The following is a 16,794-nucleotide window of genomic DNA, read 5'->3' as shown; positions in this document are numbered from 1 at the left end:
TGCAATAAGAGGCTTCACACCACAGGGATTTCTAAGCTGGATGTCATTTTTCTGTTCCTCTTGTCCAGAGTCAGGACAGCCTGAAGCACAGCTCAGCACAGGGAGAAGCTCACAGGAGTATCCCCAGTATCTTCTGGGGGATGTCTGGCTTGTGGCACGTGAGGATTTTACTAGGAATGACACAACTGCTCTTTTATATCTATTTCCTGCTATAAACAATTCCATATAAAGCATCTCATAGAAACACATTTTGTTATGCAAACACACTAAAAGCAGGAAAACAGCATGAGTACATAAACTGACTGCAAATGATTAATGAGACTGTAATTAGCCAGAGGAGCATTAATGGGCTGTGAGCAATTCAGATAAGCACAAGGCACATGCCAGCCAGGGAGCATCACTCAGTGACACCAGAGACAAAGCGGAGCCGGAATCAGGGCTTGGCTGAAAACTTTGTCAGTGGAGGACAAGAAAAAACAATTTTTCCAGCACAAAAGACAGACAAGTCACCCTCACCCACTGTTAGAACACAGAGCAGATAGACATGGAGCATAGATTCATCCCAACCAGTTCTAAACTTTTTATGTTGGGAGTGTAGTTGTCCCTCTTGGTGTCTGTTCCAACTTCCAACATCTGCAAGGTGTTTTTATATTGTTCTAGTAATTACAAATCAGGAGATTTTAAGACATTTCCATTTTTGACATGGGAAAATCTGAAGTTTCTAAACTATTGCAATAATGGCAAGTCTGTTTTCTGCTTTCCCGGATCTTTTTAATAGCATGAACTTGCTGACAAAGACAATTTTGAATATGAAATGCAAAAGAAAATTTTCTTTTTAAAGATAAGTGAGTCTTGCAGTTCACCAGCCTACTTCCAGACATTCCTGCACTTTGATACCAGCTTCTGCAACTGAGAGATACTCAGGCTCCTAAAATTTGGGGCAATCCAAAAGTCCATCAAGCACCGCCATGTGCCACATCAGCAGAAACACAGGAGGGCTCAGGCACTTTGACGAAGTTTGCTTACGACAAACCTTCTATTTCTCAGCAAATAAGAACAAGTTCTTCTCACCTCATCCCCCTCCACCGAGTTCATGAGATTAGAGCCTTCCTGAACTCCTTGCCCTCCTCATCTGCAGTTGTTTCATTTCTTTCTGCTGCTCCTCTCTGGGGTGGAGGGGCTGGGACTCAGGGGCATGGGCAGTGTGAGCATTCAGGTGCACTTGAGGCTACCAGTGTGGTACTGTGTGTCTTCTGCTGCTAACACTGACCTCATCTGGCTTTTTGGGATTACTGATCCTTCCCTTCCTTCTTTCATTCCTTCCTTCCATGGGATTCTTGCTGAGAAACTATCTGTATTTTACTGCTCAAATAAAAAGGCAGAAAGAAATTAGAGACTGAGGGATTTTGTTCAGGCATTTTTTTCAGATGAGATGAATATTCACAAAATCACTCAAGAAGGGCATTCCCAAGTGTATGAGGTTGTTTGGTGAACACCACAGGAAAGAAGATGGTTCCACCCTCTAGGACACTGCTCTTACTTTTAGTTTTCTGATCTCTTTCATGGACTCTGAGAGACCCTGTGTGAGCCTCAGTCATGCTTCAGTTTGTACTGGAAACCTTCTGATGACTAAAACAAACAGGACAAAAGAGTCATCCTAGGCTGAAAAAAGAGATACCCTATGATAAAAGAGCTAATAACAATTGGACATTCAACAGTCAAATTAGCAATTTCAATCTCATTCTTCACTTGGTGCTGTCAGGTAGTGTTTTTAAACCAAGAGCAAACTTCCTACCCAGAGAGCCCAAAGCTGTTGATACATATGCTTTAATCAAAGCACTGCATTCAGCACACCAGTGTCAGAAACAGGTAATTCCCCCAAGCCTGTCACTGTCTAGCAGAGCACTCTTTGGAGAACAATGAAATTGCTTTCATCTAAGAGAGTTCTAATTTAATAATAATGATAGTGTCTGGCTGTCAGAGTGGTCTGCTAATGCCATGGAGTCTGCTTCCAGACAGGAATTGCCCACTGATATTATCACTCATTGTAAACTGTCTTGGCTGGGAAGTCAATCATTAACTCTGGTCCCCATGTCATAAAAACATCATATTGTAAGAGCATGACTGGCTTAAGGCTCTCACTAATCAATCAGGCATACAGCAGGAATACAGCAACACATAAAAGGAGCCAGAGACTCGGGAAATCCTTCAGCTAAGGGGAGACAAGCTGCACCGAGGTTTATCTCCATGGAGAAATCCACTGACAAGCCAAACAAGGAAAAGAGATTGTCAGCTCCTGGAGTACTGCAGGCTGAGGCACACAGTCCAGCGCCCGTGGCAAGAGGTGCTGCAGAAATCAGCAGAGCAGGATCCGTAACACAAAACTCAAAACATGAGAAGAGAGTGAGATTCACTGAGGAGCGTACTGAAGAAATGGAGAGACCTTCAGGAACAGAGACAGACAGTGCTGCTGCCTTTAAACCAGCAGGTTTGGAACGAGACTCTCCAAACTCACGGCCGCTTGCTGTGCTAACAGACACAAACTCTCCTGAAATGAGCACGTTGGACCTGAACCTCCAGTGCTCAGACACAGCCACCCCAGACATGGACTGCATGATCTGCTTCAACAAGTACAGCATCTACAGAGTCCCAAAGCTCCTGGACTGCCAGCACACCTTCTGCGCTGTCTGCCTCAAGCTGATCCTCAGGAAAGAGGAGAGCACCTGGACAATCACCTGCCCTCTCTGCAGAAAACCCACCTTCGTGTCAGGAGGGCTCATCCGCACACTCCAGAATAAAGAAGAGATCCTGGAGCGCTTGGAGAGCCTGGACTCAAACCCTGAGGTGTACGTCTGTGCCATGGGGCTGGATGGCAACAGCTGGACTCAGAGCAGCCAGGACATTTTGAACCCAGAGGAAAGCAGCCCAGCACACAGCAGCCAGGCTGTGCAGAGACTCCTGCTGCTCCTGCTGCTCGGGGTGATCCTCGCCATGCTCATCCTCCCCTTCATGTACTCGGGGACGGTGAAATGGGTAATCTGTCTCCTGCTTACTTTGGGGTTGCTCATGTCTATGGTGCTTTGCTGCACTCCTAAATTCCACTGCAGGTGCAAGAAGGACTCCCCTGCCTCCTGTGACAAGGAGATCCACGTTGTTACTGTGGCCTGAAACAATTAACCTGCCTGTCCCAGAGATCAGGGACTGGGCCAAGGTGCTTGCTGGGCACACCAGTGAGTTTTGGACTTAAAAACAATCTCTCAGAGAATAAATTCAACAGTTGGCTGAGCTGGCTCAATGCCAATGCACACTGTTGTTAAATCTCATTACTGCAAACAAAATGAACTATTTATTTGTTGATATTTATGTGTTTTCACACTTTTTTTTTTTTTGTAATTGTGTTGGTTTGCTTTTGCCATTTTGTTCATGTCTGTGTCCCCTCCTGATGTGTCCTGCAGGATGTTATCTGGAACACCTGGAGGTGATGTCCTGCAAAACCCCGGGGTTGCTGCTCGCACTCTGAAAACAAGGACACCGTTCCTTGGGACAGAGTGGGAAATAAGGCTGCTAAATCAGGGAGTGGGTGTTTGGAAGAGAGTTTTTTTAACCCAGATTATCACCTCAATCCCTGGCAGGGATGGGAAAAGGGGATGTCAGTTGATGTCATTTGAAATGACACACAAAATTGGAGAGGAAGACGCAAAATCAACACTCCTGATCTTGGTATGTGGCTTGCAAAGGGCAAGGCTCAAAAACCTCATGACCCTCCAAATTCCCCACATTATTTAGCACTGAAATAGTTCCTCTCACCTGAATTCCTTTATCTGGCAACCTGCAGGACCTCTCTTCTTTCCCCCTTAACATTGGCCTTGAAAATGCTCACAGAGGTAAACAGAAATCCACTGACTGCTGCGCCACACCATGTGTGATATTTTTAAACGGAATGTCTCCATTAAATTTAAATAATATGAATTGCTCATTGACTTCTTTGTTTCAATTCCTCATTGACAATCAATGTCAAAACAATTCCTAGTTTCCTTATTGACAGGATTTGCAGCTGAGAAAGAGTATTAGGGAGTGTGCAGAGCTGAGCTGGTGAGTAAAGCAATGCAGTGAAGTGTTGGAGTGTTCCTGCATTTAAAAAAATACTTAGTTGCTAAGAAAACACCCTGAAACCCAACTAAAATTAAACTGAGGGAAAAAATAGATTTCTCTAGTTAAACTGCATGTTTAAGAGTGTCAAGGATCTCAGGAGACCTTGGATCAGGTAAATATTTGTGTTTGATAAGAATGGAAACTGATGTCCTGCAGTTGCTCAGTATATAAATACACAGAATGTCTCACAGCAGATAAAACAGATTAGACAAAGAGGGTAAGAGCTCTTGTGCAGCTAAAGTCTTGGAAAACACAGGTTTGTTTGCTGCCAGGAACGGGAGCCTTCAGGGGATATAAATCCTTTGGATTTGCTCATCTCTTTGGACAGCAACAAGCTTACTGCAGAATACATATGACACTTGCTAACAACCAACCAGGTAAAAGCTTTCCACCTGGGAAAGAAGGCAGGTAGTTTTTAACCCAAATACTATATAATTCCAAATATAAAGGCCGGACCAGATATTTAGCTGCACTGAAAATAACTTTAAAAACACTGGGCAAGTCTTAAAGCTCACAGAGAATATTCTTGTCAAGTTCCCTTCACCAACACCAGTGGGTGACTGGTACTGTAAAGGTCTGTAACAAATGAATTCATATTGGCCTGAACAGATCACTCACAAGGGATCCTGCAAGCAAATATATGTTTTCAGCACATGGGTGTGAAGAAATGAAAACAGAATCAACATGACCAGTGAAATCTCTTATTATGCTTCACCCTGCTCTTCCAAAAGAATTGTTTTATTACACTACTTTCTACAGAGCCCAAAAAAAAGGTCAACAGGAAAGGGCAGCATACAGAAGTGTGATTTCCAGGGTGAGACTGGCATCTGAAGGAATCCTTATGGATCCACAGAGTTGTAGTGCAGCACCTTCTAAGTTTTCCTTCAGGAGTTCCACTGAAATGATTTTCAGCCTGAGAGCCACTAACACCCAGGTGATTCAGAGTTCGCCCATGCTGGTGGCAGTCATGAGGCTCTGGAACCTGCTATCTTTTGAACACATTCCCATCTGACAAGATAATTAGGCTCAATAACCATGCAAGACTGAAGCGGCAATTACGTTTATAGAGAAAAGGCTAATGGGATTATATTCCTATTCCAAAATGTAAAGGATTTGCTTGCACTCAAGTTTAATTCATGCTGGTCATTTTGTTAAGAAAGTTTCAGCTCTGAAGTCCCATGCCTTGCTTACCTTACCTGGCTAGCTCCTGATTTCGGATAGTGACAGGGTAATACACTATGCCCTGAGAGAGAGGGAATTATAGTGAGAAATGGGGCTCGGCAGCATCACTCATCCCTCGCCATGCCCTCAGCCCTCACCATGCCCTCAGGCGATCCCGGGGTCAGCTCGGTTGGTTGGAGCATGGTACTGACAACACCGAGATGGTGGGTTTGATCCCTTCTGTGGGCCATTCACTTCAGGAGTTGGATTTCATGATCACTGCGGGTCCCTTCCCGTTCAGAATATTCTGTGATCCCCTCAGTGCCCTCCATGCCCTCAGCCCAGCGCAGCTCCCGCTCTCCCCACGCTCTCGGCCGCGCCGATGGCGCAGCGCCGCCAGGCAGGCCGGGCCGGGCAGGAAGGGGCGGGCGCTGGCGGCGGTAGTCGGTGCTCGGTTCCCGGTTCGCGGTGCTCCGTTCCCGGTGCTCGGTACTCGGCCGGACCGGCGGCAGGTCGAGCCGGGTGGGTGGGAGAGGGGCTGGGCGGGGAAGCGCCGCGGGCTGAGGGGCGAGCGGGCGGCGCCGTTCCCTCCGGCCGCACCCTTGCTCTGGCCGCTGCTTCCCTCCCCTCGGCGTAGCCAGAAGCGCCGCTTTCCGTAAATAAGTGCCTGTGTTGGAGCCGCAGAGAATTCAGACGTGAAGGACTTGTGGTAAACGTGAACACGGGCAGCTGTGGCGGTGTCCGCCCTCGCAGCTTCCCCAGCTGAGGTGCTGCCTTCAGGCTTCTCAATGTGCTGTTCCCTCTCCGCAGCTTTGCTCACTTCACTGAGAGGACATCGCTTCTCAGCCGCTGCTGTGCCACCCTTAGGATTAACTGAATTAAACACGCTCACTTTTCCAACCGCTTAAGCTTTGGGCTTCTCCGTGTCCCTGTCCCCTCGAGCTCTGATCCCTGTGGCCTATCCATAACGCATTTATGTGTTCTTGCATCGAGACAGAACTGAATTAACGGCATTCTGTGTTTATACCTCGTATGTACAGATTAAAAGCAGAGGCTGTGGTGCTCCCAGCACCTCCGGAGCCATGTGCAGGTCCCCAAAAAATCTCTTTTGCCCAAATGTTTCCACAGCCACAGCGTTGTGTGTGATGTGTAACTACAGCTGGGCTGTGCTGTCTCCACTGTGCCTTACACGGAACTCTCTGGCCATCCCGTTAATGAGATGCCTCATTAACTTTGGGAGGTTGTGGATATGATGGCTTGGTTGCCTTTGTCACAGTTTAGTACAAACACGATGCCAGCCTGTCTCTATTCCCTCTTTCAGCTGCAGGGAACACGTGTATCGTAAAGCTTTAGATCCCCAAAGGAATTATCTTTCTGCTTTCTAAACAGGATTGTGTTATTTACTGTATAAAATACATAATTTCTCAAGAAAACAAAGAGCTTTGTTTGAAAAATGAGAGCTGGAAGTGATAAAAAAATCTCCTTCAAGTGACAGTTCAGATTATGGCAATGATGTTGATTGCTGAACTACATTGTTTGAGGCAGAGATCGGAATTCCAGTCCATGAGACTTAAAACCTTTTGGAATAAATAACTTTTGGAATATGTTTCTAACTCTCAATTCCCTCATCTTGGATTTGTGGCAAAACTTCTTGGCGCAAGTTTTCTTTAGTAAATCACACACTGCCCCTTTTTTACGCTGTATGTCTGAAAATCCCAAGCCCATTTTTTCCTACCTGTTTATAAGGAAAAAGATACCTGTGTAGAGGGAAGTACATTGATCTGAACATCTTCACAGCAAAGCCTTCCAGAAACTTCTCTGGGTATTTTAGCTATCAGCACTCTGAATTATTTGTTGCATGCCAGGAGCCATCATGGTATTGCTCCATTATTGCTCCATGTTTTATGTTATTAGGAAATTAGGTTAAACAGTTGTACTGCTCATGGATCTTTTTTAGCTGCTTCACTTTTCATATGAGCCCAAGCTAAGAAATCAATAAATCTTTCAGGGAAGGGGGTTTTTATTTTTTGTATATGGGAGTGCTGTCTCCCATAATGTGTCCAGAGGTGAGCAGACATGACAAATAATTGTAAAATTATTGAAACTTTAGCGTTAGATTGTTGCTGGGAAAATTGGTCTGGAAGTTTGGGTGTTTAGAGTTTCTGAGTGGGAAGGCAGGAGAGACACCTTTCCTAAAGGACCATGACAGATGGCAGGTAGATAATAAATTCTCTTTAAAAAGAACAGCTCCTGTTGAAGTTTTTTCTTTTAGGGCTCTAAAACAATCCATAAATGGTCTGCATCCCCTGAGAGTCACTTGTAGTGTCATGGGCTCCTAATTCCTATTTAGCCAGGGTGTGGAAGAAAGGAAACATTTTAATTTGAACTATAAAATGAAATGGGTGATTTGGGTCCCTTAGAAACTGATTGGATCTTAAGGTAATCAGTAGAAATTCCAGGTGATGGAAGTGAGCCCTGGACCAGGTTGTCACCCAGGTTGAATTTGAAATGAGCTAGCTCTTGTCACCTCTGCCTGAGGTCTCAGTTTGCTGCTGGCACCAGCAGGGGAGCAGCTGGAAGCCCATCACTTGGAAGTGTGTGCACATCTACACTCTAAAAAATACTGCCTTGGCCCAGCTCGTGGTCCATGTGGTGCAGGGATCTTATTTTTAGGGAAAGAGCAGTGATAGGTTGTATAGAGGAGGAATAAACAAGCAAAGCACAGCAATGACCATGGGGCACATCAAAGTCCTTCTCAGAGGCTGCAGCTGGACTCAACTTTCTTAATGCTGTCAGCAAAACAAACAGGAGCAATTTGGGCTGAGGATGAGAGAGGAAAATTATTTCCCAGGCAGCTGTACACCAGGGGCAAAGCTTTTATTTTCATGTTACTTTTGCAGTAAATGTGGGACTGATAGGCCTGAATGGAGTTCAGTCCTTTTGCACCCAAGGGGAACTTGTCCTTTTGCAGGTTGAAATATTTATTGTCAGCTAATTTTGTGCAAAGTTTGAGAATTGATGAACAATTTGATGAAGCGTTCATCTGTGTCCTGTTCCTGTGTCTTCTTTGGTCACAGCAGTGTGTTGGGGGCAACAGACAGGCTGGACCTGGTCAGACTTGACTTAATTCCAGCAGCAAGTGTGGCAGTGAAAACAAAGGCAATTTGTCTCCTCACTTCCTGGTTTCCAACTGTTTGTTGCTGTTTTTTTTCTGCTGCTTTTTCCTCCTTGAACTTGCAGGTGAAGATGGCTGCGGAGGAGAAGGGGAAAGGCTGCGCTCCGGAGCAGCAGGAGGAGGCTGAGCCCGCCGGGGACAGGGAGCCGGGCGCGCTCCGGGGCCGGCAGCTGCCCGAGGCCGGCAGGTTCGCGTACGCCGCGCTCTGCGGGATATCCCTCGCCTGGCTGTTCCCTGAAAACGAGCAAAGGTACAAGTGGAGCCAGGCCTGGGCAGGCCAGGGGGAGTTTGGGTGGTGGCTCAGCCGGAGCTGGTATCACACTCTGTGCGGGATCCTCTGAAGTTGGGGGAGTGGAAGATCCTTTCTCTCTTGCACCTGTAAGGCTTTTACAATTCAGCACAAAACACATCTGTTAACACTGCAGACATCAAAGCATGTTCTGAAGCAAGATCTAGTCCCACTCAGATTGTTTCCTTGTTTATTTAGCCAGTTGGTTTAGCAATTCACCTTTGTCTGACTCCTGATGCTTTGATTTTTGTTTGAACCGATTTTTGAAACCAAAGACTGCTCAAAACTTCCAAAAATACCCAGTTGTAAAGCCTTGAAATACCCAATTGTGAAGCCTTATCTGCTTCTGTTGCCTTACAGCTCCTTCAGGACAGAATTCATCAAGGACTTTGTGAAGTGGCTGGACCTCCCTGATGCTGTCTTACCTGCCATGACAGCCTTTGCTGATGGCTTGGGAGGTGAGGGCACAGAAACTTTCACTGAAATTTTGCTGAAGGATCCCATCTTGAAAGAAAATCCACTTCTCATTACCCAGGTAAGTCCATGTGCTCCCCTCACCCTTGTTTGCTTTGCAAAAGAGGTTTGTCATATCTGTCTGTTTGCAGCTGAAGTGATGTTTGTGCAGTCAGGGAAATAAAACCAATATTTCTGATAGGCATTTATTTATAAGCAGCTGTGGGGGAACTGGCAGTCTATCCATAAAGACTTCATGGAAATTATGAACGTGAAGCATGGTCACTGTCTGCTGAGCTGTGTATTTGATGGTTTCACTTTACAGAACAGAGAGCTGACAAAGTTTTTACTTTGATTGTGTTACTGCAGTGGTCTCCATTCATACACGTGTTGTACAGATTTTAGTGACACCCTGAACATAGTAGACATGATTCTCACTTGTTTGAAAGCCCCTTCACTATATGTGTATCACAAACCACCTCCACACACGTGTTCCAAGGAGCACAATTTCCAAAGTCTTTTTTTCCCAGAGTATATTTTGACCAGAAGGAAATTATTGTGACTTTATTTTCTTTCACTGAGGAAGTGAAACTGGGACTGCTCCATAATGTTCTGCTGTAAAAGCTGGCTGAAAGATAAAAGAGGTGGAGCATTTTGGCAGCATTTGCTTTTGCTGGGGAAGATCTCTCCTCATCCAACCTTATGTTATGCCATGCAGGGTGAAGAGAGTGTTAGGCTGCTGCTGGTGCCACACAGAACGTGGGCACTGTCACCCTGAGCCAGACACCCCAAGGGCACCCAGTGCTCTGATATTGGCTGATTAAGGGCTATCACACACTCACCTTGAGCAATGGCCTGGCAGAACAGCAGATGTGAGAACTTGGCTGTGTTAGGGGAGATAAGAGAGCACTGAAGTTCTCTGGTCACCTTGACTGGCTCCCATTTCCTCAGCCACCTCTTTCTCTCTCCTGTCAGTCCATGAAATGCCTCAGAGAACCTGCTCCTGGTCCAAATGTTCCAGTGCCCAAAGTCCTAATGGTACAGGGACAGCAACAGAGATCTTAATAATTTGGAGCAGATCTTCTAAAATAAAAGTGCCTCTTTGGATGCTGTTTCCTCAAATTCAATACATCCACACTCATTCTTTCAGCCTTGATGTGCTTCCTGCATTGTTCTCTCATTCTCTCTGCCTCAGGATGGGTTCTCTGCATTGAGGCAGATTTTCCTGTGTTGCTGCTGAGTTTATTAAGGATGGAATTTAGCTTGTGCTTGCTCCAAGCTTATGCTGCATGAGGGCTCCATGTGCTTGTACAAAAGTGGCTCTGGATCAGTGGAAGCACACGGGTTTTTGCCCTGACAGGAAACTGAGGATATCCCCTGGATTTTGGTGGAATACAGAGACCATAGACAGCTTTGATCAGCTGAAAGCAAAGATGAGGAATAACTATCAGTCTAATACCACAGCAGCAATCTCTTACATAGTCATCTACATATGGGAAAGATGATTGATTTTGTCAGAGGAGAGGCAGAACGAAAGACTTCAGTAGAGCAAGGGAGCAGAGGTGTGTCTGGAAAAAACCCTGGTGTGTGGCGAACATCAACAAAAAGCTGAGATCAGCTTTTTCCTTCTTACCTGGAAATAAACAAGCTGCAGGACAAAGCTTTATGAATTATTGATCTCTTGCTTTGTGGTTCTAGTGCTCCTTTGTATTCAGCAGCTGCTGATGCAATATTTACTGTTTATTAAGTATCTGCTTTAATTGCTCGGCGTGTTCAGTGCAGGGCCTTGCTGGCACTAATGCTGCATTTTTTGAAGGCTCTTCATGTCAAAGGAGCTGAAGAGATGATCCATGAAGTCAGGAGATTAGATGTGAGCTCACCATTGATTCAGTGAACATCTGAGGATTATGGATTGTTATCTTTGTGTCTTTTGTGTCATTGCAGATGACTAACACACAGGCAGATGGTGGTAACTGAATCCTTTAAAGATAGTAGTCATAGCAGGCTATGGGTGTCCTATGGGAAGGCAATGTAATAAAAGAGGTGTAGAAGCTGTGATAGGTGATTACATGTTGGAAATTCTTATTATGAATATGTTTTTTCTCTCAGCATACTTGCAATACCCATATTCCAGTGGTTTCCTACCCACATTCACTGTAATGTGGATTTGAGGCTCTCTGTTGTTAAGGAAGTGGGTTTTGAACTTGCATCAACTCAGAAAGAGCTGGCAAAGACTGAATAAAGACTCCCTTCTTTTGTAAGGCTTCTCAGTCATATGGGTGGTTGTCCTGTCATGGAGTTTTCATGGAGATTCAAAACACTGACTTCACAATAAGGCTGCAATATAACAACTGCTGCTTAGGGAGGAAAACAAGCCAGTTGTGAACTAATCTAATCACTGCTGGTAGGATTCCAGCTGCCTGCATGTGCAGTATGTGTACAGCCTAAACAGCAGCCTAAATTTGAGTTTGCTAACTGGCACAGATGCCATAAAAAGAGTTGTTGCAGTTTATCACCTGTTTACTTACGTGCCTCCCTGACCTTTTGAAAGGCACATGTGTACATGCTTAGGCCAGATTTATTTGGGGTGGTTTGATATGAGGTGCCCCAGATGATACTGGGCAGACAGGACCAGACCTCACTCAGGGAGAGTTTATTGCTCACAAGCCATGACCTCTTCCAGAGGCTGCTTATGGCACTCCATGGAAGATTGTGGCAACAAGGTCACAAGCTTCACCTTATTCCAGACTCGAGGCCCTTTGCTTGGTCAGCTTTTTGCTCAAGGCTCCCAGCCCTGCACCTTCTGCTGGGCTTTGACACCTCTGTGCCAACTCTCCCCCAGAAATGCACCCAGAGAGGAGGTGATGGTGGACACATAGTTGATCCCTGGGCACTCCCAGTACTCAGGCTTTGGGAAACCAGTTACATTCCTCCCTCTGTACTGGTGCCTCCAATTCCCACACGCCACCAGCCAGCCTGGGGAGCAGCCTGCAGTTTGTCCCTCTTCTGGTTGGTTCAGGATGGTTTGTTCTGCATTCTGCACTCCTCATGTGTAGGACTCTCCGGTTAGAGACGTTTTTACTATACAAACTGTGCTTGGGAGCTTACAGGACTAATAATCATAAACTCTTTGGCAGCCTCCTACATCTTTGGCTGCATTTTTTGTGTTCCCAGAGGGCTGAAAGGATTCTGTGTAAAATTCAGCTGTGCTGTACTTGTGTGTAGGAGAGGGAAGCAGCTCAACTGAGCTGGTGCTTAATGTAGTCACATAAAGAGCTTAGAATTTGTCCAGTGGCAATAAAAGAGGAGAACACAGTTGTAAAAACACTGGCCTCTTTTTCATGGATTTATCCACAGAAACCATCTATTGAATTGATCTGTTTTTCCATTTTTTATGGTAAAGAGCCAACACAGGAGTCAAGTCCCTCAATCTTGACAGATGTCCATAAATTCTGAGTTTTTTAACTCACTTAATCCAAAAGAACTTCATGCCAGTTCAGCCTTACTGCCTAAGGCTGTGAATTCCCAGAATGCCAAAGAAAATAGGGGCCATTAGAGGAACATTCAGACCTGTTAGTGATGATGCATATGTGACTGTAGGGAGCAGAAAGCATTAGAGTGGGTGGATTAGAACCCTGCTCCTCCAAACTTTAAAGTCTGGTGTAAGATCAGGGTCATAACAAAATAACAAAAAATGTGGGATGCCTTAGCATATACCAAGCATTATCTGCTTCTGTCCAGCCCTTTGTACTGGCCTTCAGAGAATTTTGGACTGCTTTTGCTCTCTGCTGCCTCACTGAATTGTAACTTTCTGCTTCCCTCTTATGAACTGAGTTGCTGCAGTAATTCAGTCAGTGTGATGGGTTTTATGCCTCCATTTTGATCCCTCCAGACCTACATTATCAATTTTAAATTGAATATTCTTTTTTTTTTTTTTCTCTTTAGGACCTTTTATCGTTCTCTCTTCAAGATGGTAAGTTTACTTTTTCTTTGTAAAAATAATATAGTTGAGTATACATCTGATACTTTGAAGTGCTCAAAAAGGTACTGTCCTATTTCATCTCAGCTTCCTCTCTGGCAAAACCTGCACACTCCTTCCCTGCATCCCCTTCAGGAAAAACAGCTCTTCTTTTAGGAATGGTTGATAATACCCACTGAAAATTGAACAGCTCTTCACCTCCTTACCTTCACACACCATACATTGCCAAGCAGATGTAAATAGTGGTGGAGTGGGGTGTTTTTTCTCCAATGTTTCCAGGGAATCAGGTGATCTCTTCCTTTAGGAAGGTAGTAAAGCTGTTATGAAAATCTCAGCCTAAAATATTTTCTGCTGGTTGCCTAAAAGAAAAAAAAATATCAGGGTATAAATTCCAGAGTGTCCTGTGAAGCCCATTATAAATAAATGTGATTTTTCTCATATATTATATTACACATAAAACAATTCTCTGGCTTGCAATCCATTACATGGATTAGTCTGATAAAATTAATGAAATAAAGACTGTCTGCTGAACAGAATGTTCATTTCTAAAAGAAGCCTGGATTCTATCACTACTTGCATTTTTTAAATCTCTGTGTTTTAACATGTCCTCACAGGAAAGAACTCACTGGTTGCTGATAGCCTGTTGCACTGCAGAACAAAACAAGTTTTGTTCTTGCTTTATTTTTAATGGAAAATTGACAAGTCAGTTATTGCAAAATGGCTTATTTTGTGAAGCTGGAATTTAGGAGCAATCTCTTTCCAAGCCTCGCTGCCTTCCCACCAGGCTGGTGAGGAAGGAGCCCAGCAGTGTCAGCAGACAGAAAAAAGAAGGGGGCTCATTCCACCTGCCTGGACTTGCAGGACGTGCCACATTTCGGGCAGGAGTGAAGATAAATCCTGTCCTCATTTCTCAACTACGCACAAACCTGATCAAGAGTGTCATTGAAAGCTATGGAATTAGTTTGGTATCTTGGTAATGATGGTAATAAATAAACAATCTAATAGATTGCCCAACGCCCTGTTTGATCTACGTGCAGCGGGTATCACAAACATTCTTTGTAATTGGGTCTTGCTGGTATCTTCACCCACCTGGAGAAAAACAATTGTGTTTTTCATCCCAGAGTGCACCAAGAACCCTTTATAAACCCAAACATCGGGAAGTAGTAGATGCTGCTGAGAGAAACACATGAAAAAAAGCAAGAGTTGGCACAAATAATTTAAAATCTATTACATTTAAGCTATTTTTTCTTCTAAGATGTCTTTTCTTGAAGAACACCTGCTCACAAAACCAGGAGTATTGAGTTCATTTGTCTGCTGTTGTCTGAGTGCATTCTGCATCTCCAGCAGGGAGTGTAAAAGCAAACATTTGTCCGTGGTGCTGCTGGGGGAGCTAGTGTGTAGCTTTACACTCCTGAGTGCCTCTTGCTGCCACCAAAGGAGAAGATAAAGCTTTTGCATGGAGGTGAATTTTTACAAAATGCCACCTTCCTGCAGTTGAGGTGGGCTGTGCCCAGTTACCCACACAGACATGTTTGATATTTCCAGTTAGCAGTGGTCCTGCTGCAGCATTTCTCTGTTGCAAAGTTGCCAGCAGCCTCTACCACAGAGGATGGAGACCAAAGGATCTGAGATCCTTTTCCTGCCACAGAGGCATTACCTGGTGTGGTGGCTCTGTTTGCAGGGAAGAAGGATTTTCCATTTATCAGTCTCTTCTCATGTTCCTGGAAGAAAAGGAGGGCCTAGGGGAAGGAGCTGTTCTGTGACACATTCCTTGAGTGCTCTGCTCCTTAACTAAACTGTGTCATCAGACTGATCAGACTGATTTCCTGGGCTTTTCTCTCTTCAAGGATCCTATGATGCTCGTGCCAGGGTGCTGATCTGCCGTGTCAGCTGGCTGCTGAGAATTCCCTTGGAAGATCTGGAAGTCCTGGAGGAATCTCTGCTTGAGAGCCTGAAGGAACAAAAAGAGGAAGAGTCAGAGTAAGAATGTTTGGGTAGATGTGGGATCAAAAAACACTGCCAGTGCTCAAAAACTTAGCAGTAATTACTTGTGCCTAAGTCCAGTCTCTGATTATTCCCCACATGGCTTTTATTGTAATCATTTATGGCTTGATTAGGGTTGCAGAGCCCTCACAACATTGACAAGAAGAAAGCTCAGCATTCTTAAAATCAGAGCTGAGACCTGGCCTTGCACACTGGTAAAGGCTGTTCTGCTCTGGGCTGCCTCCTTTCCTCTTTCCAGTTGCTTCTCAGAGACTGTAGATTTTGCATAAATACATCACACAGATCTTGTTGTCTCTTGGCCCAATATCCTTCAGATAGAGCTGCCTCTTGCAAAATGAAATTCCTACAGATAATCAGGGTTAGATCCTCAGCTGTTCACTGTCTCTGGATCTGTCTTTAAGCATCTTTAAGAGACAGCTGGATAACTCCTATTGAAGGGAAATTTCTGAGGGCAACAGGCTGAATCTTCACATATGTACAGACCTGGCTCATAATTCTGTGTTGTTAACATAGGGTTAGTTCTTGGTATCTATAAGAAATGTAGTATCTTTATATTCCTCTCATCAGGCAGGAATTGTGTGACAGTTTAGCAATATTTAAGGCAGTAAACACGTCCATAGTGAACTTTCAAGGGAAATATTTTCATCTGTCAACTCAGCAAACAGGTTATGAGATTACCCTGAATGCTAATAAAGTCTTTAATCAACACTCTTGTCATGGTTCAGCTCAGATATTTACCATGGGGTCCAGCATGTGATGGGTATCTTCCAGTAACAGCTGTGTTTCAATAATGCTTAACTTTACAGCACACTGTAAAAAGGCAAAGTCAGAATAATCTCAAAGATCGTGGACTTCTAAACATTTGGTGTGCAGGAGCAAGGGTTGGTATTAATGGGGACTGTTTTGCTGTAGTTTGTGAAAGCAGACTCAGTGCTGGGCCTTTCACTGTCTGATAACAGTGAAAGAACAGTGAAAGAACAGTGTGGATTTCAAACCCTGCTGCCAGCCCAGTGGGTTTCCTCTGTGTCTGCTGTGGGATTCCTACTTGTCCTTTGCCCAAATTGCAGCCATGGGAGTAAATGTCTATTGGATAAAAACAAAAGAAAAATCCTTATGGTGAGAGGGGCCCAAGACCACAGTGTGAACACATTGTTGCTGCTGTGCTTAAACAAGGCTGAGATTTGTGGGGAACTGATGACCCTTTCTTTGGTTTGAAGTCAGGAGTCAATGGGGAAAGGAAGCAAAATATAAACCTGTCACCACCTTGACCTCACAGATTTTGGGGCTGGGAATACCATTATGTGCTTGGGATGCTTCCAGCTTTGACCAGCAAGAGGTTTTGGAACAGAAATAACCAACCAGGGGTTTGGCAGCCCCTGCACAGGTGTTTTTACTGATATTTGTTAACAGGAGGTTTGCTCCTGCCTTTGCTGATGTGGATATGTTGGATTGAGGCCCAGAACCTATGAGATTAAGTGTACAATATTCTAAAGAATAATGCTCAAACCACTTAAACTGTGTTAGTTGCACTAAATGTGCTCTGACCTGCAAGTGAGAACCTTTCTTTTGTACGCAGTTCTG

At 44.6% G+C, this 16,794-nt stretch overlaps 2 protein-coding genes across 2 annotated transcripts in view; both read left to right on the top strand.

Moving 5' to 3' along the window:
* Positions 1 to 2,247: 2,247 nt before the first annotated feature.
* RNF186 (ring finger protein 186) lies at positions 2,248 to 3,168 on the top strand. Its single transcript, XM_036396150.1, has one exon. The coding sequence runs from the start codon at positions 2,248 to 2,250 to the stop codon at positions 3,166 to 3,168; it is 921 nt and encodes a 306-aa protein (XP_036252043.1).
* A 5,139-nt stretch (positions 3,169 to 8,307) lies between these two features.
* The window catches only part of TMCO4 (transmembrane and coiled-coil domains 4), a 37,493-nt gene continuing 29,006 nt past the window's right edge, over positions 8,308 to 16,794 (top strand). The window contains exons 1-4 of the mRNA XM_036396144.2: positions 8,308 to 8,738; positions 9,138 to 9,312; positions 13,176 to 13,203; positions 15,057 to 15,189. Of these exons, the coding sequence (XP_036252037.2) occupies positions 8,332 to 8,738; positions 9,138 to 9,312; positions 13,176 to 13,203; positions 15,057 to 15,189 (743 nt within the window). The 5' untranslated portion in view covers positions 8,308 to 8,331. The remainder of the gene's footprint in view (positions 8,739 to 9,137; positions 9,313 to 13,175; positions 13,204 to 15,056; positions 15,190 to 16,794) is intronic.

Source organism: Molothrus ater, chromosome 23 (genome assembly GCF_012460135.2).
Source record: "Molothrus ater isolate BHLD 08-10-18 breed brown headed cowbird chromosome 23, BPBGC_Mater_1.1, whole genome shotgun sequence".
In the NCBI taxonomy this organism is placed as follows: Eukaryota; Metazoa; Chordata; class Aves; order Passeriformes; family Icteridae; genus Molothrus; species Molothrus ater.
Note: the sequence above shows the minus strand (reverse complement) of the source record. Positions and strands in the feature narration are given on the sequence as shown.

Coding starts and splice junctions, on each gene's coding strand:
- RNF186 (XM_036396150.1), top strand. CDS start 2,248: ATGGAGAAATCCACTGACAAGCCAAACAAGGAAAAGAGATTGTCAGCT.